This window comes from Strix uralensis, chromosome 4, assembly GCF_047716275.1.
Source record: "Strix uralensis isolate ZFMK-TIS-50842 chromosome 4, bStrUra1, whole genome shotgun sequence".
In the NCBI taxonomy this organism is placed as follows: Eukaryota; Metazoa; Chordata; class Aves; order Strigiformes; family Strigidae; genus Strix; species Strix uralensis.
The window spans coordinates 51,682,864-51,709,751 of NC_133975.1; the positions used below are offsets into that span (position 1 = coordinate 51,682,864).

A 26,888-nucleotide genomic window follows, 5' to 3' on the forward strand; every position below is an offset into this window, starting at 1 on the left:
ATGCTGTAACCATGCAGACTTCACATAGTGACCTTTAATTGGAAAATCCCTCTGCTGCTATGTCCTTCCTACACAAAGTAATGATTTTTCCCGTTACTACTGTTTAAAGCAAAGTAAGATTCAAAGGAGTTATTTTTTGAGAGGGACACAGTGGTTTGTGTTATGCAATCAAAACAAACCTAAAGAAATCGTATTGATTCATTAAATCATGTTTTAGATGTAAAATTTGAACTTCCTGGACTGAGTTTTATGGAGAAATATCTTGTCTAAGTACACAATGGTTATAACCAGTAAAATGTAACCACTTTGAATATGATGGCATCTCTTATATTGTGTGCTTTTAGTTCATGTTAACCAGCCATATACGCTGGATAAGAGCTGTTAACTTAAAAAAAAATAGTATAGGAATTCAGAATTGCTCAGAAGCCTTCAATATGCTGTTGGAGCTTACAGGGGAAACATTATGACAAGAGCAAGAGACTTTCTCTTCTGATATAGAGGGGTATTAGAGCTCTTCATATATCTTGATGAGAATTTCCTGCATAATTGCAGAGTGACTACAGAAATGATTTCTTCTTTGTGATCCTGATGTGCCTATTTTCATGTCTTTAGTGCTGCCCTATCCCATCTGTATATGAGAGAAGAAAGCAAAGTGGTTTTTTTTTGCTGGACCAGCTCAGCTGGTACCAAGAGGCACTGCAAGCAATGGGAGAAATTATCTCAAATATGAATGTGTTTTATCTGGGGCAAGGGAAAGCCAAATTCTCCCAACAGTAGGCATGTCGGTGGAATAAAGTGCTATTCAATAACAGCTTTCTCACACAGAAACTCTAATTTTTTACTGTATGACTTTTGACACTAGGTGCTAAGCAAGCATACAGCCCAAGGTCTGAGCAGTGTTTTACAGCTGTTGTAGCTGCCAGCAGAGGTAGAGAAGATGATGGGGCTGTGCAACCCTTGGCCTGGATAGTTCTGGGGTGCCTAACCCCGTGGATTTGGACTACTCTGACTAAGACCGGGGACAGCTTTACTACTGGTAAACCCCAAGGGGTGAGGATGACAGAAAGCTGTGAGACAGACCATGGCTGTGCTGCAGACGTGAGCTTATAGAAGTTATTAAACAATCTGGAGAATCAACAGTAGCTCTGCCAAAGTGCCTGTGCACTCTGATAACTACAGAAGAGAGCAAACCTGATGTCCCCTTTACAGTGCTTGTGGACAAGTGAAAGTCCCTGAAGATGGTTTGTTATTCTATGAGATGAGCAGGGATTTGTCTGAAGTCACAGTGTTGAGTGTGTGCCATTAACAGATGTTAAATACAAAAGTGTTTCTAAAATCCCAGGCTTTGGTCAGCTTACTTAGGCTTCAGTGAAGTAGTTGCCTTATCTGGAGAACCGCAGGTGTGACCCTGAAAATAAATACTCTTCTTTTTCCACAGTACCAAACAGGGATAACTCTTTTGTGAGCAGAAGGGTACTGCTTTTTTATGTAATGTAGCCTGATGATTTAAATGCCCCCCAGGAATGCAGTTGCATCTTCAGACTCCATTTCCACCTCTCAGGAAGCTGTTTCTTTTACCATCCAGTGCTCTCACGAGAGATGAGAGACTCTCCATCCCTCCTGATGAATGTGCTAATATATATAAAAATTAAGAATACATGAACAACATGTGAAAGAATATGTGTACAACAACAAGCATAAGTGTAGACTCCAGGATGGGTGCTTAATACTGATTGAAAACTTGAGAAGCAGCTTCTGCTCCAAGGTCAACTTTTATATTTTACAATAAAAGCCCATGAGGCCAGCCCAACGTGCAGGGATTTCAGTAACACTGATACACAACTAATACAAAGAATGTGGCACTTATGGATTTATGCATAAGGGAGTAAGCAGCATGTTGAGTGGGAGTTTTCAGGATAATTTCGAACCTATTCCTAAATTTCACCAAATGCATCCAAGTGCTTATCTTTTCCTAGGTTCAGTTTGCCCTGAGACAAGCAGCACTTGGATGTGAACTAATGCTGAAATACAATCTATAATGAGCTTGGGATTCAGATCCGGCATGCAGCAATCTGAAAATGGATATCCTGAGTTTCTTACAGTCCCAAGATTGTTTTGCTAAATAAAAACAGCTTCAAACAATTATATCTTTTAATCAACAGCCCAGACATGTACTAATAAAATCATATCAACAATTAATTTTCATTTTGGAGACTCAGACAGGGAAATAAACACTGTTGTAATGAAATCAACCAACCACCAAAAGTCAGACTCTTCTACACTGCTCTTCTTTGCACTGGTGGGAATCTGCTTCCCAGACTTTAGAGGCAGAATTAACACTTGCAGTGGAGTAACTCAAAGCAGAATCCAAGCTTTGTCTGTTATTAGGCACTCTGACTGTATAAATAAACACAGTATTCAGCTGCTGTGATTTTTCTTTTTTAAAGCCAGCTTTATTTGCAAATAAGGTCAATACTAATTTACCCCTCATTTTGTCTTGGGATTTCTAAAAATATGGGATGATAAATGCTAATTCAGGTAATGGTATTAATTAAAAATCTTAAATATAGAGCTCAAAAAGAGAAGTGCTCACATGAAATAGCTTATGTTAGCCTTTAAATGAGATAGATTGTTCATCACACTGTTTCCTGTGTCCTACATTCAAAGGACATTTAGAGATTTTCACTATGAATAAGAAAAAGAGAGGGGAAATAAAGTCTCCAAAAGGGAGCACAACTGCATTTCTTTTCTAACATGTATCACAAAATCATATCTGTTTTACTTGCACAGTAGAAGTCTACACTTTACTGAGACAATAAAACAGAAAAATAAAATCATAACAAATGGAAACCCCAACCCTTTAGCACACCTAAAAGGCCAGACTATCACCTGGAAACTGAAGGCAAGGCTCTGTTATCCAAATCTTTCAAAACAGAAACCACCATCACAGAGGTTTACTTGACTGCAATAAAAGCGAGAAGCGAGTGGTCTATCCTTCATGGTTTGTTGGGGTTTTTTGTGTTTTTTTTTTTTTTTTTTTTTTTTTTATTTATTTATTTGTTTGTTTGTTGTGGGGTTTTTTTGTTTTTGTTTTTGTTTTAAAAAAGTATCTTCTAAAAACAACTGCAAATAATTTACTAGCTTTTCCACGGTGTCACTGTTAATCATCAAACTTCCGTGGAATGTGGATTTTACTTCTGTTTTTGAGAAAAAGTGATCCTCAAATAATATGAAGCATGCCCAGGAGATGCTGTTCTGTTTCCAGGTGTGTAAGGTTGCTTTCATAGATGCATTGTCCATAGCCCTTAGTGCAGCACTTCTGTCAGTGGCTAGAGGGTTTTTGAACAGGTTGACAATACTCTCTCAGATCTATTTGGTTCCTGACAGGTCTATTCTGTTACTGCTTTGTCTCTACTTTAAAATTTCATGTTACATTTCTCTGTGTAATTTCTTCAGCAATTACCTTTCCCCTTTCTTTTCCTTCAACAAGAGGCTAACTCTCCTTAACCTCAGAGAGCTGGAGAATGACAGTAGAAGAAGAAAGATTCCTTCTCCTCTTCCCTGACTGCAACCTTGCAGCTACTAAGCATAAGTTCACAGAGTAACATAAGTTCACAGAGTAACATAGATTGGAAAGGACATCCAAACATCATCTAGTCCAAAACCCAACTCAAAGAAGGTCTTAGATGATGTTGCTCAGGGTCTTGTTTAGTTGAGTTTTGAATATCTTCAGGCATGGAGAACCCACAACCTCTCTGGGTTACCTGCTCCAGTATTTGTCTACCGTTCTGGTGTAAAAAATTATCTTTACTCTTTATGCTGAATATCCATCTCCCCAGAACTTTTCTGCATGTAGAGCTACCAATATCATGTTTAGGCTGCAATTAATATTGTTTTAGAATAATGTTAATTGTAATTAATTAATTGTAAAAGTATGCCAAGGGAAGGAATGGACTCAGTGATATAGGATATTCCTTTCAGTATTGTCTGTGGGTGGGATTCAGGTAGCAGATTTAGATACAAGGATTTAGAGGTTCATAAATATGGATCTGCTTGTGAACTAGGTGTCTAAACTCCAATTACAGTCAATAGGGATCTAGGATGTCCCTATGTATGCTTTAATACCATTTGGAATGCTCTCAGGTATCCTGCCCCAGATGCGCATGTCTCCCATGGATCATATGCCACCTTTGCCAGGCCCACATAGGTGTTTCTCATATCCTAGAGAATCTGAACCTAGACACCAGACACCTATGGACAATGCTATAGAAATAGTTCATACTCATCTTTGTATGAACTATAGAAATACAGAATCACAGAATCACAGAATTGTCTAGGTTGGAAAGGACCTTGAAGATCATCCAGTCCAACCATCAACCCAACATTAACAGTTCCCAACTACACCATATCCCTCAGCGCTAAGTCGACCCTACTCTTAAACACCTCCAGGGATGGGGACTCCACCACCTCCCTGGGCAGCCCATTCCAATGCCTAACAACCCGTTCTGTAAAGAAATGCTTCCTAATATCCAGTATAAACCTTCCCTGGCACAACTTGAGGCCATTCCCTCTTGTCCTATCGCTTGTTACTTGGTTAAAGAGACTCATCCCCAGTTCTCTGCAACCTCCTTTCAGGTAGTTGTAGAGGGCGATGAGGTCTCCCCTCAGCCTCCTCTTCTCCAGACTAAACAACCCCAGTTCCCTCAGCCGCTCCTCGTACGACATGTGCTCCAGACCCTTCACCAGCTTCGCTGCCCTTCTCTGGACACGCTCGAGTAATTCAACGTCCTTTTTGTAGTGAGGGGCCCAAAACTGAACACAGTCATCGAGGTGCAGCCTCACCAGTGCCGAATACAGGGGTAAGATCACTTCCCTGTCCCTGTGGCATACGATGTGGCATAAATGGCCAGTGACCTACAGGTAAATGATTACATTCAAAGGCTTGTGGTACAATGATGAATACAGTGTGAACCTCTTCCTTATCATCTCCCCACTTTTGGCAGCACTGTGCTTAAACATTCAAACAAAAAGAGAAGACACAGCAAACTTTCAGCTTTATGTAGCACACAAGTTTTGGCAACTCTTTTTTCAATAACAAGGTCACAAGTATGAACCATCCAAAGGGCACATGCGACAAGTCACTTTTGTTCTCTGTATGCGTACATGTGAAAGGAAAATTACCTAATAATTTCAGGTTTTATTATCCCTCAGGATTACTTCACAATACATATTTTTCCACATTTCTATTGTGCCATTAATCTTTATCCTGTGCCTTCTGCAGAAACTTCTTTTTTCCTTCCACAAAGGCTGCCAGTCTCCTGCTCTCCAAGGGTCACAGGTTGCAGAGGAATCCACAGAAACAGGAAACCAGGCTTCCTCAGTCAGTTTTGAAACACCAAAACCTGTTTCCTTTCTACAAAAATAAAGCCTGTCAGAGCATTCTCTGGGTAGGCTCACTATATGAGCAGCAGCTCAGGAGGAGGGAGAAGCTACAGGATTTCTTGCTTGGGAGATAAATGTGAGATAACTTGTAGCATTTGCAAACCAGCAGAATGAAGGAGATAATCTTATTACTGCTCCTATTGCACTTACAGAATGGCAGCATTGGATTTAATAGTCCAGGAAAACTCTGGACCACAGGCCAGGGTCATGAAAACTGGACAAGTCACTCAGACTTGACTCCAACTCTGACCTCAATTGTGGGGTCACCCCATTCTGAGATCCAAGCTGCTGAAGCAAGTGCTTCACAGGAAGGATCTTCAGGCAAGACTCTGGGAATGAAAGCAGTGAAGAAAACCTCCAATTCTGCAACCTCTACCCCTGCAAGTCAGTCAGATGAACAGAGTGATGGTGACTCTGGCAAAGATAAGATGGGAAGCTCATCTAGCAGCAAAAGGACATCTCTACAAAGCAATGCTAGAGGGGTTCCTCTCCAGCAGGAGGTCACTACAAGCCACAATACAGCTACAGGGAACGGATCTCTCAAGCAGTCATCCTATAGCACTGGTATCACCAGCACCCAGCAGGATGCCAACTCCAAGACATCCGGCTTTGAAACTACCAGGGGAAAGTAAGGAAAGTTACATATTTTTTCTTGTCTCCTATGTACTGCTTAGGAATAGTTATTTTCCTGTTCCCAGTGAAATAATTGGCAAAAGTCCTAGTAATTTCAGTAAAATTGTTTTCTGGGCTTAAAGAAGACCATCCAAAACAAGGAAGGGACCAAACCTGCAGTATTTACTCCGTCAAATCCATACATTTGTGTGCAGAGTAAATGCTGCAATATTTTATTCCTCAGGGTAGTTATCTCAAAGCCAACAGAAAATTCATTATCATATATGGGTAGGAAAGGACCACAATAGATACCTCCCTGTTCTATGCAGAGTAAACTTTTGTTAATATTTTTCTTTCTTTTCTTGTGCGAGATAGAAATTGTAAATGCACTTTTTCATTTGGAATCTATTAAAAAATGATTGTGTTTGTAAACTTCTCCACTAAATTGAAAATACTAGCAATTAAGTGTACAAAATGCATCGTTGCCTGACAATTTCAAGCACCTTATTCTGCAATAAAAACTTATTAAAAGTTTTGTTGCAGGTGAATGTGCATTCAGAACTGTGTAACTTAATACATAATAGCTGTGTATAACAGAGTATATCAAATTTTATTGTCTAGTTTTATAGCTCTGGAACACTCAATTATTTTCTTTGTTCCCCAGTATCTTCCTTTCTCAATGGGGATGTTAATACTGACTTTGGAGATGTTGCAAGGTTCACTTAATCGCTGATATATATGCAGATACTGGTAGAAAATGGAAGACACAAAGGATTGGTTGTTTTCCATAGTATTTATGAAGAGCGAGCTTTCAGAATACAGATTTCTTCTTTCGGTAGTACTTGCGCAAATGTTAGCATCCAAAAGGAGGAAAAACTCTTTTGCTTAAATTCAGACAAAAGAGAATAAATCACCCCTTAGAAATACTCCTACAATTATCTTGCTATGTGTGGCTAAGAGCTAATGTTCCTTCAACTCAAAGAAAAGATTCCCATTGACCTGAGCATGTTTTGGATCACGCATAAGTGAAATAACGCAAAGACCGAAAGGAAAGGAGTCCTTTGCTTCTGCTTGGAAGACATGCCCCAGTAAGGAGGTTTGTTTCCCAGATAGCATACCCCTTCAGCTGTGAATGTCACTTCTTACAACTCCTTACTACAGTGTTTGGCAGAGTGTCTGAATTAACCTGAGTTAAATGGGTTCTCTTTACATGTGAGAGCTGATAACTGTATCTTCATTAAAATAAGTCTTAACATATGCTAACCTTAAAGTCTTTAGCTTTCTCAGCTTTCTTCAAGAATAGTATTCCAACAAAATTAATCTTCAGAAAAACTCTGATAATTAGCAGATATTGTTTCTAGATTTTACATAAGATACACATATAGAAAGCAAAAAATTAGTCTCTGGTGAACAAAGTCTCGTATTTTATTTATCCTAATGGGATGTGGTTGCAACTGCAGAGAGGCAAAAGAAGAAAATCTCATATTAGCTAGCACCTTATTTCATGAGTGGTTGAGGGGCAACCTGCTGTGCAACATGCATAAAGGTTTTTTTAGGTTTTTTGAGTCCATGGAGTAAATTAGTGATAACACTAGGATTGCATATCAAAGTTACAAATGTGTAACAGCATGAAACCCCAGCCTAAAACAGAATGCTGAATCCCTGCTTTCTTTCTCACATTGCTGGGCTACATAGCCTCTCTCTAGCAAATGACTACAATTCTAGGTGTGGCTCAATCCTTTTCACATTGTTGGATTCTTATGTTACAAGCCTTGTCTTCCTACTGCATACAAGTGTTTTTACAATCAGCCAAGGTGTTTCGAGTTTTTCTTCCAGTTTTGTCACTGACCTGGACAGTAACTTAAGTAAGTCATTTCACTATTCTGTCTCCCTTTCCCTATGAATTAGACCTGGATGAATAATAAAGTCACTTGTGACTCATTTTTTTCAGTGAAGTCATGAAAAAATGCCAAGTCTAGTGTGCTCAATGATACTGATCACTGCTGTGAAACACCTGGAAAGCTACTGCTGAGAAATTATACATAAAAATGCAAACATTTTTATTTATTATGTGCAGGTATAATCCATTTCTAGCATATGTTTTCTTTTTAAAAAAAATCTGGCATCTTTATTGCAAATGAAATGAAAGAGATGCTGTAAAACTTCCAATAGACATACAGCTTTCTTTGAGCTTTACTCATTTAATGCCTGAACACAGCATGAATGTGTCAATAGCAGATTTCATAGTTGTAAAATGTACTACATCTGATGAAATTTGGAAGCATGATTTGCTTTTTGGTTTTACTTTGAATTAAAGCAACTCTTTGCTTATAGCCTGTATTCCAATCTGAATTTTTGAGTGACCTTGCAGGAACTGAAAGACTGGGTAATCCTTTATGGCAACCCATTGTGCTAACATATGCGCAGAGATGCTGATGTTAAGAGGCTCCACAGAGAAGGAACAATAGAGAGAGGTCAGTGAGACACAAGAGGAAGGAAAACAAAACAAGAATGAGCATTTGTTTTTTAATATAATCATAATTTTAAAAATAGCAATACCTATACTTTGTTGGAGAGTCTCCAGGGCTGTCAGATTACCCACCAGGTACGATATGTGCCTATTGTACAAGCTTAATTACCCAAATACCCCTTTCTGAAGAAGGTCATGTGTCTTACTGTCTTAATTACAAAGATAATTCCCTCGCTATCTCTACCCTAGACTATCGGAGGACAATATTATGTACACATATTGCATGCATACTACAACCAGATCAGAAAAAAGTTGTTCTGGTTCATACTATTTTGGCAAAATTCCTGTTAAAATGTCAGAAGAGCATGACCTGGAAATATTTCATGGATTTTTGAAGTCTGCACCTGAAGAATATTTCTGACAACCACCAACTGTGGCAAGCAGGACGCACCCAGATATGGCAGTTAGCATCACCTCAGAGCCAAAATCACCAGATGCAGCCGTGGTGATGCTGCAGTGCCAAGATCAAGCTGGGAAGGCAAATCAGTGACTCAGGATCAGGCCTGGTGATGGTGACCAGGGTAAGACACAGTCCATAGTGATGGGGCAAGGTCAAAGTTAGGCCAGGATGTCAGCTTGCAGGTCAGGACTGGCACAAGTGCAATGTAGCCCTGGAGTGAAATTTAGTGGGAGTCCTGAGCCCATGGGCAGGGTGTATGGGTGGAGACCCCAGGTCAGGCTGCTCAGGATGAATAAGACCCACAAGTGCCATCAGGGTCCTGACAAGATTCCATTTCATTTTATTGAAAGAAATGCACTATTAAAACTGTCAGAATATTTTTTTTCCAACTGAAATAGAACCATATTTGCCAAAGACCATAACTTTATTTTAAAAACTCATCTCAGGTTCCAGCAGAACTTCTGGTGGCAGAGACGTACTGCAACAGTCAGTCACCTGATGAGGAGTACAGTCAGTAGGGCTAAAGACTCCAGATTCAAGATTCTGCTGTTAATAAGGCAAAGCTTGGCTTTGAGCCTCTCTATATCACACCATGATGTGTTATTTTAAATGTTAAATTTTGGGTGTATCTTTATATCTAAAAACACTAAACTCTTCCTTATTCTTCTCTGGAATGAAAATGTAATGAAATCCTGTTCTTTTACAGTGAAGTGGAACAATTTTATAGTTAACCTTAGAATAGGTACAGGAGGACATAATTTATAGATTCTGTAGGTACCTGCTCTCAAACTGTTTCAGAAGAGTGGTTTCTCTAGTGAGGTATACCCATTCTGGGAGGGCCTGAACCCAAGCTTTCAGAAGTATAAGGAAACTTCACAGGAAGCACATCTGGAATGGTCTGAGCTAAAGGGAAATTCCTTTCTTCAATCCTAGTAATGAATTTGACTTAAGCTCTGAAATGTAAGGCTTATGTCTCTACAGACAAATACGTATCTTTTTTCATTTCTACCTATCTTCAAATTTCCATGCTATCCATATCAATGAATAAAGAAATGCTGGGAAACTAGAGCTGTGCTTCAGCAGCAGAGAGAGAGTTTTTCCAAAGTTCAGTGACATTAAATGTGAACACCAATTTGGTGTCAAAGAAGAAAATTGATGATACATTCTTTTCTATTGAGTTCATGTGAGATACATAGTTTTTAGCCTGTGGAAAGAGACAACTGCAGTATTTCTCTGTACAAAGCAGATTAAATAACAGTGGTGCTATGGAGCAAGTCTGAGACAGAGTCCTGAGAATAACACACTCATCCTTCCATTCTGAACCCAGATTTATTAATTACTATTCAAGGCAGCTCCTGAATACATGAGACATTCATTCAGGCTGTAAATTAACCACACTATCTCCACATTGTTGGATGGCTCTACAATACTCTTTTCTCTTAGTATGTGTATATTACACATTTTCCAATTATCTTGAATCCACTGAGGGTCTTCATAGACTTCCCCTGCCATTACCTTGGGTAGTGGTGAGGTGACAGTATTTTATTACTATGCACAGAAGGGTTTAATAAAGTCAGCACCAGGGACAGATTTGCTTAGCTGTCACATGTGGTATGAGTGCTGAAATATTTCATTCTCATGATAAGACCTCTGCATTTCTCCCCAGAAATTGCTTTTGCCTGTATCAGCTTGGTAGAATTTCTAGTGTACTGACAAATTAAAATGAATGGTTAAGCTCAGCAGATGGTTCAAATACACAAGACACATAGAAACCTCATTTAATGGCCTAGTTAATGCAAGGTTCAGAGTCTCTTTTGATCATGTCACTTTTTAAAGTAGCAAACAATTCTTGAATCAATTTCTTAAGATTTTGCATCACTGTGCACTTACAATAAAGAAAGTCACGCATGGCTTAGGTTTCTGCCTCACTAGGTATATTCACTATGACTTGGAAGGAGGAACCTCTTACACTTGTACTTAGGTTGCCTTGGTGGCTAAGTGTCAGAGGATGTTTGTCAAGCAGTGATTGTTTTGCCCTCACAATGTTGTATTCCAGTCATGCTGAAGACCTTTGCAATGAGCCCCTCTTGTCCGTTAACATCTTGAATGTGCTTCTGATGCTTGGCTGTAAACCTGTAATCTAATTTTCCTACACATGCTGAACACAGTGTAACCCCCATTAGAGTCCTGAAGACAACAGCAAATCATTCACCCAAGTCCTGGTATTCACTACTTTATTGCTATTTCATTCACAGAATAAATGGGGCAATGGACATAATTATACAGTTCCATAATGATGCGTGTGGCATGGTACCAAGAAAATGTAACTGTCCAAAGAGAATTTTAACACAAATAGTTAGAGATTGGTGTTGTCTTCTGATGAGCACAGAAGTAAAACAGTTAACAGATGACTGAGACTGCTGGTGTGAAGCAGCAAAACAGATTGTGCAGATTAGGTACTACTGCACACTGTACAGCAGTACTGGTATAGGGCCAGAGCTACACAAGCTTCATGTGATTCATAGACTTTTTGTTTATATCAGTGCTATTATTCCTCACGCACTGCTGATGTCCCATGCACAGAATAAATTAAAGGATCTGTTTGCTCCAATGTGGTAGTCACCTTTCAGGCGATTCCTGTACTGGGGTAGAAAGGAGTCACTGCGGGAGATGGTTTACCCAGCTTGCACTGCCTCCCAGAGAGACCCTGTGGGATGTTCTGTCTTTCAGGGAGAGAAGAAATGGTAAACACATGTCCATACAATTCTTTACTGTAGGTGATAAAATAATAATTTCTGAAAACAAGATAAAAACTCAGGAAATGACAAACTCAAAAGTTCTGGTTTTCTGAGACAGCTTTTCAGCAATGATGCTGGGCAGAATCATGACAGACTGTTTTCAGTAGCCCAGGAAACAGCACTGGGAATTAAAAAATTCACGTCTCCACCCAGCTTGCTTTTGAGACACTCACGAAGTACTTATAAAAGACAAAAAGCCCAGAATCTTTTTCTCTTAGTCTCCTCAGAATCTGGTTATTTAGTTTTTCTGTGATCAGATTCAGATAAGGCACTACTATACAGATGACTTCTGAAATTTTTTAGTGATGGAAATAAAGGTTTCCATTCATCTCATTACACTAACTATTGCATTGATGCTCATGCTTATTTTTGCTGTTTATCTGCCACGGGAACAATGAGGATTAGGAACAGACTGTTTTCCGCCCCTGCTAACGTCTCTTCACCCCACTACATAGATTAGTATTACCGTAACAAACTGGACACAGTGTTAGGATTTATCTCCCACCCAATGCAAACATTCAACTCTTTGCAACATTTCATTTAAGGTACACCAGAAACATCTGCTGAAGTTTGCACAGAACATATGCATTCTTACAAATTTGAATATAATTAACGTTTTAGAAATCTGACACTAATTCCTAGAATAGTTGTGGCAAGGAAAAGAACAGCAGCAAGGTGTCCCCATATGTTTTCCAAAGGCAGTATCTGTGTTGCTAGTTAGAGAATGCAAGTGTTTCAAAAGACAATTTTCCTGCCAAATCGCAAAGCATCTATTCTGTATTACACTCCTGTAAGTAATACCATAGGTCATGAGGAAAACCCTGGGAAAAAAGTCACCCTGAGTTTCATGAACTTTGGCTCAGATCCTTTTTGCTCAAGGGCCCCCTAAGAAATCCATCAGCAACAGCATAAATGTACAGATCTGCATAAGTAAACAGCAAATCAGGTACAAAGCAACTGGCAAGGCATTTAACCATTTAATGAAGCTAAATAGGAAAAGACAAGCTGCCCAAAACAACACTATAAACAGATTAAAGAAACTCAACCCTTGAATTTGGATGGATCTTTTTTGTTTTACGTTTTCATTTTTTCACTTACACAGGTTTGGGGTTTTTTGTCAGTGTTTCTCAAAGTGGAGAAGCCATCACTGACATACTGCAATCTCATTTTCTGTAGATTACAAAAGCACTAACAAACCAGTGAAAACCAGCACCACTGAAGGTCATATGAGAAGCCCTGACAGTAAACTAGACCAGAACTACCTTAATGAATTTTGTACTCTGGGTCAGATGATAGAAAATAAATTTATATTCCAGAGGGAAAAATGCAGAATTAAGACCCTTTTAAAGAGCAGTTTGGGTTTTCAAATGTGTTTTACTGGCTGATTCTCAAAGCAGATTAATGGACATCTCAAAAGTCTAAATACTATCTGTGGGATCATTTGGTTATTTTGAAGGGCTCTGAACACAGAGAGGGAGACAAGGTCTAAAAGGGCTGATCTGGTTCACAACAAGACAACTTTAAAAATTCTAAAATAGATTGGCTAAGTGCTAGATAAGTGGAAATTGTGAATTAACTTTTGCAGTACAAGGTAGGACAAACAACTGGTCACAACAGTAAATGAAAACTTGGATGAGACAAAGAGGCTGTTCACAGTCCAAGGCTTCAGCACTGTACATACAAAAAAAGGAAATGAATGATGAGAGTAGAATTTGTATTTTGTAATAGACAGGACAAAATGTCAGGACCCTGAGTTCTGAAAAAAAAACATTAAAAAATGGTATGACTCCCCTGACCTGGTACTTCAGTGTCAACAAGTCAGCTCTTTCTCAGGGCTAAAAACATACCCTAGGACATATTTTACCATCACATATTATATTATATTTATTAAATTATATTACATATCAAATGCACTTTTCAGAGCCTGTCCAGGTTTTCCATTTGAATCTGCATGTCAGACAGATTTCCCAATTTGATTTGTTTATGGTCAGTCCCTAGTGAGTACTGATTTTTTTTCAGCTGAGATTCATGTTTTTCAGAGCAAAGGAAGCCAGGCAGTGAACCTAAAAAATGAACAGATTTTGGTTCAGGTTTATAATTTCTCTTTGAGCTAGAGATTATATTTTTGAAAGATGACTGATGTTCATTTAAAGATACAAAATTTACCTTATCGCTGGTATCAAAAAGATGAGGGGTCTCTGTGGTCACCTAGTGGAGTTCAAAGGAAGTTGCTGAAACCAAAACCTGGTCTCCCATGCAATAGCAAATAAACCTTGAGGGTGCTTGCTACCCTTATAATCTGAGTGTTTACATTACGTCAATCAATATTATCTCTCCTCATCCAAACTTGGCAAGTTGTTTAAAGCAAACTGAAAATATATCACAGCAATGTACTTTTATACAACCTAAATTCAGGGCCTATAATCTGATCTTCATGTAACAGTTATTTAGACTGGGAAAGATCCTGGTTTAAAAAAAAAAAGAAAAAAGAAAAAAATTGATATTTCCACACCATGTTATTATGTTTTCATGTATGAATACACTTAACCTACTGTATTCAGAAGAATAATCATATCACCCAAAGGAGATATATATATATATAAGCAAAGATCAGAGGTTCACAGAACCATAGGATCATGCAGGTTGGAAGCGACTTCCAGAGGTCTCTAGTCCAACCTCCTGCTCACAGCAGGACCAGGTGTGAGATCAGACCAGGTTGCTTGGGGCTTGATGCAGTCAGGTGCTGAGCTCCACGCTCTGGACTGGCGATTGCACCACCTCTCTGGGCCCTGCTCCAGTGCCTGGGTGTCCTCCTGGGGAACAAGTTTCTCATACTCAGTCTGAACCTCTCTTGTTTCAATTTGGGCCCCTTATCTCTTGCTCTCCTGCCATGTACTGCTGGGAAGAGCCTAGATCCAGCTTCTAAATAGCCTCCCTGTAGGGCCTGGAGGGCTGCTGTCAGGTGCCCTCAAAGCCCTCCCTTCCCCAGCCTGAAGAAGCCCTGGTCCCCCAGCCTCTCCTTGCAAGGCATCTATTGAATCCAGATGCTTGTAGGCCCTTTCTACATCCTCTTTGATGAGTTGTAAAGGGCAATACAAAATGAGAACAGGTGTAGAATTGAGATTAGTATTTCATAAACTATTCTGTGAAATATGAATAAACTGCATAAAATGTGAATGAGGCACAACCACTGAGCTGTGTACCGACTTTAACAACGGCTCCAGCTCTGGGACCTTTTGTATTCCTTCAGCAACACAATAATCTCATTTTCATGATTCAGTGATGTTCAACTGTGCTGATTCAATAGCATTTCTATTAAAAAGCAGGTAATCTAATTTACTCATGGATAAAAATAACTCATTTTCAGATATAATATGAAAGGGGCAGAACAAAATCTATACCCTTTGTGGCCCGACTGCCACCAGTGTTCCTGTTGAGTGGCTTTAGGACCACTTACAAGGATCTGTGCTTACAAGCAAGTGGAAGCAATCGTCTGCAGGTATACCTCATACTCTAGCTGGCAGCTTTTGTGAGGATTTGTTTGGTTTTTTTCTTGGCAATGTACCCAAACAACAGTTTACAGTGGAAATGTGCTGCGGCAAGGGTCCTTTCAGTCTCATAAATTTCCACTCACCCTCTCACCCTGAGGAAATGGTAATTTTTTGATGTTAGTGTAAACTGTACTTCATTTTTCAGCAACATGAGGTATCACAGCATCAGGACTGGTTCAAAGCTTGATGAAGTTAAACAGAAACCTTTCCCTTGACTGCAAATGTACTGAGAACAATCTTGTCATAGACCAGATAATTTCACCAGCAAGCAGTCACATCATTCCTTCTTTGGAGTTAAACAAATTTATTTTCTTTTGGGGCCCTCCCCCCCGCAGGCCCTCCGCTCGCCCTAATCCCTCAGCCGAAGGCGGCGAGGGCGGGGCTCTCCCTCACAGTCGGTGCCGGTGAGCAGTAGGAAGCGAAGAAGCTCCGCTCCGGGCTCTCCGCGATCTGGCACGGCCACAACACCCCCCACGGCCCGGCCCCCTCAGCAGGCGTGAGCGGGTGGCAGTCGCGGACAGATGCGCCCACAGGGCCCCACGCGTCGCCAGCGCCGCCGAGCGACGGGCGCGTTGCCCGCCGCCGGCAGCTTCCCGCTGCTGTGGGCAGCGCCCGCCACCTGCCGGCCCGGCCCGGCAGCGCCCACAGCGCCCCGCCCCGCCCCGCCCCCAGCGGAAACCGCCTCTTTCCTTTCCCCGCCGCCGCCTCACGGCGCCTCGGGGTTGCCGCCTCACGGCTCCCGGCGTTGCCCCGTGGCAGCGCCGGTAGCCGGCGGGGCAAATGGCGGTGGCTCCCGCACGGTGGTGGCAGCTCCGCGGGGGGCGACGGGGTGAGCTGCCCACCGCTTGTCGGCGGAGGGGGAGGCGCAGCTCAGCCGGGGCACCTAGGCTGCCCCCAAAGAGGTGTAAGGCAGGGTGTAAGCCCCGCAAATTGCGAATTAGGCGAGGGTTTTAAGAGTGCTGGCAGGACGCCAGTGAAGCAGTGATGGGTTTAAGGGCTCTTGAGTGTCCCCTGAATCAGGAGGCAGGGCGGTAAGAGCGAGTGCTTAAACAGCTACTTCAAACTAAGTGGGGTATCTTTCATCACATAAAGATAAGTCCAGCTTCAGAAATGTGCACAGTAAATTAAGAAACCATATCTGCTGCTTATAAAAGCTTAAACAAGAGTAACTACAGCTGAGACATCACCTACTGTTCGTCTCCTAGCTGTGCGTTACAGGGCAGGTTTCTGTAGGCCACCTGCTTTCGTTTTGCAAATGAGGGAGTTGCTTTTTACAGCAAATCACATCCCTTTGAGGTCACAAGATGTTGCCCAGTAATTCACATCGTAGATATATATATATATCTCTCTATATCATGAGGTTGATGCAAATCACTGAGGGTGAGTCAGCTGAACACAGGGAAACACTACAGTAATCTGTTTTACACTGCCAGAAATAAGCTTTTTTTCCAGCTGAGGGAAACACATGTATTATTGGTACATACTCGTCTAGACTGGGCATTGGGTTTCTTGCTAGGGACACAGTGCAGGCAGTCCTTGCTTGCAGTTGCCCCGAAGCTACTTCTGTTTCACAGTTCTCTCCATCCAGGCTGCATCCTTTCTATTTTCTGGCCAACTGTGGAAATGAAGAAATGCTTCATGGGAATGTTTTCTCTGTGGAAAAAGAAACAGGACTGGTATAAGCAGAAAAGAAGAAAACTTTTGCAAGAGGGTATTAAAGCAAGATCTGAATAAGCTGTACAGGACATCTAGGATCCCAAAAACTAAATACAGGCTGAAAGGCACCGTCTGGGTCCCACTAATGCCCTGCTGGTTGTAGGTTCTTTGCTCGAGCCGAGAGGGCAGGCTCTGCAGACCATTAACTGCTCAGGACTTTGAATTTGCAATGGCCAGAAACCCCAGAGGCCCCAGACCTGCCAAGGCTGCAGAGTAAACATGTTGATTGGTTGCAAGAAATAAATGCTGCTCTTCGTACTATGCGCTACTTCTCAGATAGGGTCAAACCGCACTTGATGCAGAGTTGGGGTAGCAGTATTTTGGTTTGATCTGGAAATACTTCTGCAAATATCACAAGCAAAGAGGCTATTTTGAAGGTCTGAGGACTCCTGCACCTTGCTGTCAGCGAGTTTTCCTGGCCAATACATGCAAGAGGAAGATGAAATCTGTCACACGGGCTTTATGGCAGTCGGGGACTTGCACTGCTCTCTCCAGGCTGGACTTCTGTTGTGCATTGCAAGGATTTTGTTTTGTTTTTAAATACAGCTTTCTTGGTTGAAATCAGGCTCAATGCAAAACAAATGCCAGGCTCCTGCAGCTCTCAACAAAACCTGCATGTTAGAAGCCTGTGTTGCTGATCCGGAATATATTATTCCATAGAGGGTAAAGAGGATTTTCAGGTTTAAAGTCCTGTTATGCAAATTGGTTGTCTTCTGTTCTGCCTTTGCATTAACACAGCCTGTCATAGTTCTTCCATCACACTTCATCATCTATTTCCAAATCTACATTTTTTCAGACAATTTGATTTCAAAATTGTATTTACATTCTTAACATCTCTTAATGAGCTTATTTCATTGGTAGTGTAAACCTAATTATGAGTCACACCAGGGGCTCTTTTGCTGTGAATATTTCCTCCAATTTAGCCTGATCAAAGATTGCTGGGCCATGTGAGAACCACAGCTTCAGACATTGCACTCATGTAGCTTAAGAATGAGTTAAATATTTTAAATAGAAACAGTCTGCTCCAGTTGAGTTAAATTTTTGGAAGAAACCAGAAGCTGTTTCAGACTATCTTTAAAAACCAAGAGCAGTCCTTAACTGATACCTTTGGGATGTATGTTTTCCTTTGGAGGGCATCTCCAAATGAGCAAGTTCCAATAGCTGTTACCTTGAAGTTAGTCACCCTCAATAATAATGATAATTAGTGGATTTACATTATGAATTTTAAAAAGTAGATTTTTTTTTAAAAAAAACTGGATTCTCTCTGTTCCAGGGTTTTCATGTATTTTTCAACTGCTTTTTATGCCTGTTTTCAGTGTTTTATACTTTCCTTGACCACATTTTCTCAAATGTAAAATGGAATTCAATTACCAAAAATTATACCCCAACTATGTGCACTTCAGAAAAGGTCGTCACTGACAACACTGCTATGTGTCTTCTGCTTAATCCCTTTCTCTGGTAAGCTCTCAGGTCTGCATGTGAGGGTAGAGCACAGACAGGGAGCCACGAGCTCAAGTTCTTCTAACCTAACGGCTGCTTCACTGTAGCCCAGATTTTAAAACCTGACTCCTGTATTTGGGTGCTTGATTTTTCAGAGGTAAGCTTAGCACTCAGCTGCCCAAGGTGTTAGCTGTTTGTTCCTCACTTTTCAGACAGCTAATGTACAACAGTAAAAGAGGCATGGTACTGCATAACTGCTTGAGGTGGTGTTATCACTTCAGATGTCTTCTGATCAGACTTTGTATGCCATCAGTTAATTGCTGAGAGTTGTTCAGGAATTTAGATGTTTATATTCTCCATACCAGGTTTAAATCACAAGCAAACTACCATGCTTAGTCAGAGCTCCTCCCAAAGAGACCTGTCAGTCTGCCCCAGTATCACTTTCTGTACCTGTTAAGAAATGTTTAGTATTCCATTCATATGCTGAGAGATTTTTCTTTTTTTTTTTTTTTTTCCAATCTGTGCTGCACTTCAGAGAAAAAAATACGGCTTTTAACCTTAGGCATGTTTATGCAAAATCCTCACTGCAGCTGTGAAATGGAAGACACCTCATGCCTATGGTGAGAAAGGAGCTTACTGGTAGTGTTCTAAGCCACCTGACAAGCCTTGATGGTCCTAAACAATCTCACCTGAGACCTCCACCCACACTCATGGGCCAGGGCTCCATTTAAACCTAGAATTGAGCCTGTTGTCCTTATAAGTGTGCTTATGTCTAGTAGCCTTCTTGGACTTGTTACCTAGCTTCTGCCTGATGTTTGCTGGGCTGCTACTTGATCTATTCCTGTTACCCTATTGCTGCTTGCCTGTCTGTGGTGCTATATGCTGTTGGTGAGGTCAGTGCCTAGCTTCTGTAGTTGTTCCCCCCTGCTTTCTGTTAGGGAGAAGCCCTGCTCTTGCTACTCCCTGATCCTTAGCAAGGAAGCCACATGAAAGAGCTGTCTTCCTGATCATGCTTGTAAGGGAGTGAAGTGCTTTGCCACAGACTGCTCCTACTGAACTCTTGGCAAGAGGGCATGCCCATCCTCCCTTGCTGCTGCAGAGGTGTGCTGGAAGGGATGGAAGTACAAGCTCACTCTCTGGCTAACTGTTGGCAATGTTTAACTGCAAATATCATTATTATTTAGTTGCTACTGCTAGTCTCTGTGTGATACAGGAGACTGTAAAGGAGCCATAGGCCCCAACTAGAGGAGTGTTGTAACTTTATGATCCTGCTGCAAAGCTCAAAAGACTTAAGTCTCCTTTTGATTCTGTCAATTTTATACATGTCAAACCTGCATAGAGTTGCTCCTGGGTTCTGCAGAGGTAGGGAGAAAAGTACCTAATCTTTAAGCTTATGGTTGAAAGCTGCATTTAATTTTTAGCAAATATTTATTCACAGAGTGTCAAATTGATACACACAGACAAAAAGCTATAGCTAGAGGAGACAGAACATAATGGAAACATCAAACAAAAGCACAGACTTTTTATACCCAATTAAAAAGAAATATTATCCTAATGAAAACTCTCAAGGAAGTGGAGAGTGAGTGAGTGAAATCAGATCAAAGACACTCAATAAAAAAACATCTTATATGAAACACATTATTCAGCAATTAAACAATATGCGTTGTGTGAGGGAGCACCACAATACGATGCTGACAGCAGAAATACTGAGAGGTTCAGTTTGTTGACTTTACTTAGCATCTTACTTCCTAGCTTATCTTGCTGTTTTCTCAGGAATCATTTTCCAAGTAAAGCACTACTGAATTTAATGCAAGTGCACTGGTAGGATCTCGGTAGACAAAAGCAATCACTTAAGGGTAGACTCTGATACTATTTTGTGTTTTGTGCTGTTGTTCTTGTTTGAAGCAATGTAAATCTGTACTAATGCCAGTTAAGTAAATGGAACTAATCTGGTTTTAATTGTATTTTGATTTCCAATATAAGGAGCCCATAACAAGATACTGATTTTTGGGTCAGCTGGGTAATGTAAATATGTATTTCCTTACTGCATTATGAAATACTAACAGAACTACTACAACTGTGAACAAAGGTTAGCAGCAAACCATGACCCAGGAAGATGAACTTCAAGTTCTTATACACAAATATTAGTATGGAAGTACTTTCAAATTCACCAGCCCTACAACTGAAACAATGTCTTGTCACTAACTTGCCAAGTCAAAAATGAAATATGTTTCAATGTGGATAAGGGAATCATGTGTGACCCTGAGAAAGGCTGTACTAAGTTGGGGGTGGGGGGGAGGGGAATCACTGCTAGGCCAAATAGATGTTTGTTTCACCGGCAGAAATGCAGTAATACTTTCTTCAGCATGCCTTCCAATCTGCAGCTGTGAGACTTCCTGAGACAGAAGTTATAGCTACAACTTTGTGTTTTAAAAAACCCCAAACAAACAAACAGCACCCTAATGGCATGTTCTTTCATGAAATCATAAATTATTCAACCGCTTTTTAAAATCCATTTTAGCTTCCCAAACTTCAAAATCTGGCACAGTCTTTGTTTGTGGAAACACCACCTTGACCTTTTTTTTTTTCTTTAAATTTAAACCTGTTTTGCTTTCATGTCTCTTTTCCATAACAAGACCACTTGAATAATGAACGCTATGACTTCACATTTTTCCTTCTCTTCATCTTCTGTTTGCATCTTTCTTTTTCATCTCTCTTTAGGATGTAGGAACAAACCTGAATTCTGTACCCAAGTTGTGGGCTGACCATAAACTTGTATGCAGCAACAAGGAGTTGTTGTACAGAAGCAGTGGTGGTTTCTGTTTGTTCTTTAGTCCTTGCCTAATAATTTCAGGTATTTGATTCACTAGTTAATGCAAAATACTAAATTGGTGTATTTAAAGAGCTGATTACAATGACTTCAAGAGCTTTTTGCTGACGATAGTTAATTTAGGTAGTCATACTGTCTGTATAACGCTGTCTTGTGCCTGACTCTGCATTGCAAGACCCTTTTCTGACAATTAGTTGGAATTTCAGTATCATGAGATTTCCACAGTTCTTAAAGATCAGCTTTAGGTTTACTACACAAAATGATTTTGTATAGGTCTGTATAAGTCTGTCATCTCCCTATTCACTTGCTTTCCCCCTCATTAATGAATATAATGTCTGTTACAGATTCATGTGGGATTCTGCTGATAAACTGTTTCTTGAGAAAGCTAACTGGTCTTTCACCTCTGATTTAATCCTTATTAATCTGTAACAGGATCTATCCTCTTACTATGTGATAGATTGCCTTATTTTTTTTTTTCCCCCTCTAATAGCTTTTGGTGGGTGACCTTGCCAAAAACCTCTGAAAATCACCCCTTTATCTACCTGCTTCTGATTCAAAGAGTGCTGGTAGATTTCTGAGGCATGGTTTCCCTGCATGAATCTGTCCCAAGCCATTATGTGGTTTGTAATTTCTACTTAATTCTGTTCTCTACTGTAGCTTCTACCAAGTCACCCGGTTTCAAAATTCAATTTAACAGTTTGCAGTTTCTTGCAACCTCCTTAGAATCCTTTTAAAAAAACCCCACCAAACCTGGCCTTGCAGTTGCCAGCTCCTATGTCCTGTGCTGCAGTGATCAAGAGTTTGGTCATTTTGTATGTGACTTCCTTGTCTGGGTGGGTAGCCAGTGCCAGAGGTAAGCATGGAGCTATGGCATGTTATTGCTGTTTGTGACTTTCACCTCAAAGTGCACTGCAAAACACAATCTACATGTACTCACAGTACTGCTGGGGGAACGAAGGAAGGAAGAGTAGAAATGTCCATTCATGAAGTTAAAGTTATGGGTGGTTAAAAACCTTATTAAACAATCCTTTGAATTCTGGATAAACAGTTTCTGTAGTCTAAAATGTGGGTGTATTTTAAGACCTGTTATTACTGTAGTCTAGAAAAGCTTCTTTATACTTGCTGCTCCTCAAACACTTACAAAGAAAAATTTAGATTTGCAATATAAATATATGTAGAGATGGAGAAATGATTGTTGGTTTTCTTTGTTGTTAATGGGTAGCTGAAGCACAAAGACTAATTGCCCAAGACTACATTGGCAGTCTGAGAGAAACAATTTTCATACTTTAGTCCTATCCCTAAATTATGGTTTTAACTTTACTCTTTAAGTATAAATACCATATTGTGGAAAACGTTAATTGTACTTTTAATTATATTTACCTTTTGTATCTTACAGGAACTGGTGTGCTTATGTCCATACCAGACTCTTACCTACAGTGGTGGTGGACAATTTGGAAACCTTCTTATCAGGCAGAGCAAAGCCCTGCACTTGGCATGTTGGATCCTGTGCTCAGAGGTGTGTAAAACTAGGAAGAAAAGAGTACTTGCAACTGCTTTATCACCAACTGTATAATTAATACAACCATGACTTTAGAAATGAAAAAGAAAACAGGAGGGAGCAGATCAGCACATTTCCAGGTCTCATCTTCAAACATTCCTATAGTGAGTGTAAAAGCTCGTGAGTTGGCATGCCTTCACTCTGGCACCCTCTGATCAGTTCAAAGCCTTCAAGTAAGCCCACTGCCTGCTCCCCTCTTCAGGAGTACTGCAAGGAAAGGTGCATGTGTGCAAAGCTTTAAAGGACAAGTGGGGAAGAAAATCCATTCTGTGCAGTTTTCCAAGCTTGTACTTTGTTGGAGCAAAAAGCTTCCCCTGAGAGGCATAAATATTTTTGTTGTTATCTCTCTGCTGGGTGCTTATTTCTGGCACAGCTTTGGTCAGGCAGTGAACCTAGAAAAGTAATTGGCCTGCATACAACTTGTTCTTTCAGGTTCACTGTAGTCTCCAAACTTTTAATTTCAGTCGTAAATGAAATTGGGTTTTAAAGCATGGGCCTGGAAAATGGCAAACTGAAACAGCACCAACGAAACAGAGGTTGTCACATATTTTTCCCTTGAAAAATTTCAAAAGCCTCTTACAAGTCAGTTTGACTGTTCTGAGAGTTGTCCTCTAGGTGGTATGGCAGAACATGCTTAAACTTTTGAGGTGAAACTGGGAATAGAGTATCCTTAGGATTAGGTGACAGAAATATTAGCAATTGTATTGCAAAAATGTGGAGTGGACCCTGTGGTTGAAACGTTGCCAGGTTTTTTTTTTTTTCTAATTCAATCTAGAAGATTCACAATAACTCTGATTTCTTTTCTGTAGGGCAACTAACTTCTTGTGCTGCTCCTGTAAATAAGTCTCTACTATATACAGTTCTGGGGCTTGTCTACATGGAGAGTTACTTTTGCAGTAGCTATTCCTGATTAACTCCTCTCATGGACACATCATTTTTACGAGTGCTTTCAGGAATGGATTATGCCAATGCAGAATAAGGTAGTTTTATTGTAAAACAAGACCATCCATACAGCAAAATAACTGAGAACTCTCTTGATTTCAGTTCACCTTAATCTTTATTGAGTTCTTGCTGCTGAAAAAGCCATTTCTCAGAGACTAAGTTGGTTGGGGACACATGCAAAGCTCCTGCCAGCTACTGTGAATTTTAATATATATAATATTACATCCTTCATGAAGGGGTGACAGAATTAACTACAGTATAAAACAAGGTGGCATTTTTTTAATTCACTGGGAGGATATTTTTTGCTCTGACAGCCTTCGACTATGTCTCCATTTCTAGAATGATTTAGACAGGGATTATGTGTCCAAAACTGTTCTGTAACAATTTTATAATTGTATTTTCTGAGATTTTTAGGTGTTCTTCATGTTAGTGTTTAGCAACTAGCAGAACTGTGTGATATTCTCTTTATTCAATGTTTGCATTTAACACATTAAATGAGGCAAGTAGACTTGCTGTGGTTAGTTTCTTCTGTATGCCCTACTGCAGCATGTTCATTCTAAACTGGCTTCTCTGTGAAGTTAAGAAAGCTGAAAGAATCGATGGGGTAGCCAAGACATTCAGAAAGTGTTGGAACACAGAAAGAAAATTGCTGCCTCTACAGTTACATACTCTAACAGTGATAACTGAGGCATCACAACTACATAGCCATACTCTCCTTACATTGACTTCCAGAGTGGAAATTTTCACGCTTTATTGGATTAATGTTTGTATAATCTTGTATAAAATAATCAGAATGGAAGGCTTCCAGTGTGCACTAGATGTGAACTGATGTGGCATAAATTAATTGTGAATACTTTTTTCACTGATTCCAAAGGAAACAGTATATCACAATTGTGCTTTTGGCTCACTCTGTCCGGTTTAGTAGATATTAATTGTGATATCTTCCATAAAAGTTAGCAGTATTTGTCTCCTGAATAAGATATTTAGGGAAGAAGTCTGACAGCACTAAATAGACATCAGGTTCCTTTAAAATCCATGCAGATGACCTGAAGGCTGCACTATTAAAACTGTAATTGCTATTGAAATACCAAACTCTAGTTAGGCTTCACTTCCGGTTTCAAGCACTTGATGATAATGAGAGGGTACATTTGATATGTAAGACAGCGTAATGTAGTTAGTTATACGGGTATCCTACAGCTCCTGTCTGGTCACCTAAATGGATTTAAAATATTCTTGTTTTGCAGGTCCCAGACAACAACACACCAAGCCTACAGAATCAAACATACAATAGTAACATCGCTGGAGTGGAAGTGCTGTCCTGGGTACAGTGGGCAAAACTGCCAACCCAAAGGTAGGTAGAGTTGTAAGGATTTGACACGATTCACCTCAACAAAAGAAAACAATACAATCTGATTTGTGAGCAAATGGTTCTGCTGAAAATTGAAACAGTCCTTCCTGTTAATTTAAAACCACGAAAAATGCACAGTAACTAAAATGCTTTGGGATGTTGACTCTTCCCTGCACATGAACTTCCAGAGTAGCTAAGCAGAATGTCCTTTCTTCTCTTTCACTCTAAATAAAACCCATAAAATCTTGAGCTTTATACCGTTTTGCTAAAGTACGGAGTTTGCATTCAGTGCATCTCTACTTTTGACCTTTTAGTTATTGAATATTTCAGTGCTGGGGATGTTAAATCCGGTCCTCTATTGAATAGTTGCTGTAAAATTCATCTATAGCACTGTGACTCCACTGGCATTCAGTTTCAGGCTCTAAGAATATATGATAAAATAATGTATCAACTTTGTTTCTCTCTGAATTGAGTGTGACTTTTGTTGTTTATTTCAACAGTGACTGAATTTTACTAGGTATTACACATGATCCCTGTATAATTGTGCCCTTTTTTGACAGAACAGAGTGTTTTACCTCTGCCCTGGTGATCAAACATATAGCAACGTACTGTAGTTTAACATCTGTATAATAGCTATTTCTTTGCTGCTGGCCTTAAACAAGCTGCCCTTGAAAAATAAGATATGGCATCAGCATACATATTTTAAAGGAATGAATATTACAAGAAAGGCCATTAGATGTGGTAGGGAATTCAATCAGCAGTGGTAAAGTAGAGGCTGTGATTAAAAATTAATGTAGAGGAATGACGAGAAATCACTGTTATTCACATCCAGAAGGGAAATTTCAATGCTGAAGAGCCAGAACCTCAGCAGGCACAGAATTCCGTTCTGTGCAGCTGAGCGTGGAGTCAGATATTAACACGGGACACAGTCAGTCAGCAAGCCTGTCCAGTGAGCATGGATCAGATGTTTTAAAGGTTTGTTTTTAAAAAATGCAAACATTAGCAAAAATAGATTAAAAAATGCTTATTGAAGGGGTAGCCTATGGTTGATAAAATTGAAATGGCATCAAAACATCAGGCAAGCATTGACCAGGAAGAAAAAGCTGTATAACTCAATTGGTAGTGGCATCTGTGTAAGAATAAGAATAAAGGAAAATGTTGTCAAGTGTTACAGTAGCGGGTTTGAAATTACATCTCCTGGGTTCTATTTTCAAACCTCTTCTGGCTTGCTGAATAACTTGGGGAAGCCACTTATAATTTGCATACCCAAGTTTACCCATCTAGAAAATTGAGATGACACTTATCTCACAAGGGCACTGCGATATTTAATTAATTAATGCTTGTAGAAGTACTTAAAGAGATTGGGATGAAAGGTGTTATGTCAGAAAGGCTCTTCTTCCCCGCTTCTGGAATCCTGCCTCCCATGAGGAGCAGACCACCAGCACAAGCCCTGCCTGTATTATTCAACTCCCATGAAGAGACGTCAGCTAATGAACTTGAACAGTTGGGAGCCCAATAGCCTTGTCTTCAGGCACTCTGTTTCTACAATGGTGCGGGGAGAAACATTGTAAGCTCTGACTGGGGCTCTCCAGAGTCGCTGAGCCCTCTGTGGGGCCTCTCTGCACTTGATCTCCTCAACAACAGAACTGTTGAAGGGTTTCTGTGCCAAGTGAACTGGGGTATTCTGACAAGATGCTTTAGATCCTGGGAAGGCACTGTTA

At 40.2% G+C, this 26,888-nt stretch overlaps 1 protein-coding gene across 1 annotated transcript in view; it reads left to right on the forward strand.

Moving 5' to 3' along the window:
- Positions 1-5,552: 5,552 nt before the first annotated feature.
- The window catches only part of MMRN1 (multimerin 1), a 46,668-nt gene continuing 25,332 nt past the window's right edge, over positions 5,553-26,888 (forward strand). The window contains exons 1-3 of the mRNA XM_074865097.1: positions 5,553-6,070; positions 22,716-22,835; positions 25,064-25,170. Of these exons, the coding sequence (XP_074721198.1) occupies positions 5,553-6,070; positions 22,716-22,835; positions 25,064-25,170 (745 nt within the window). The remainder of the gene's footprint in view (positions 6,071-22,715; positions 22,836-25,063; positions 25,171-26,888) is intronic.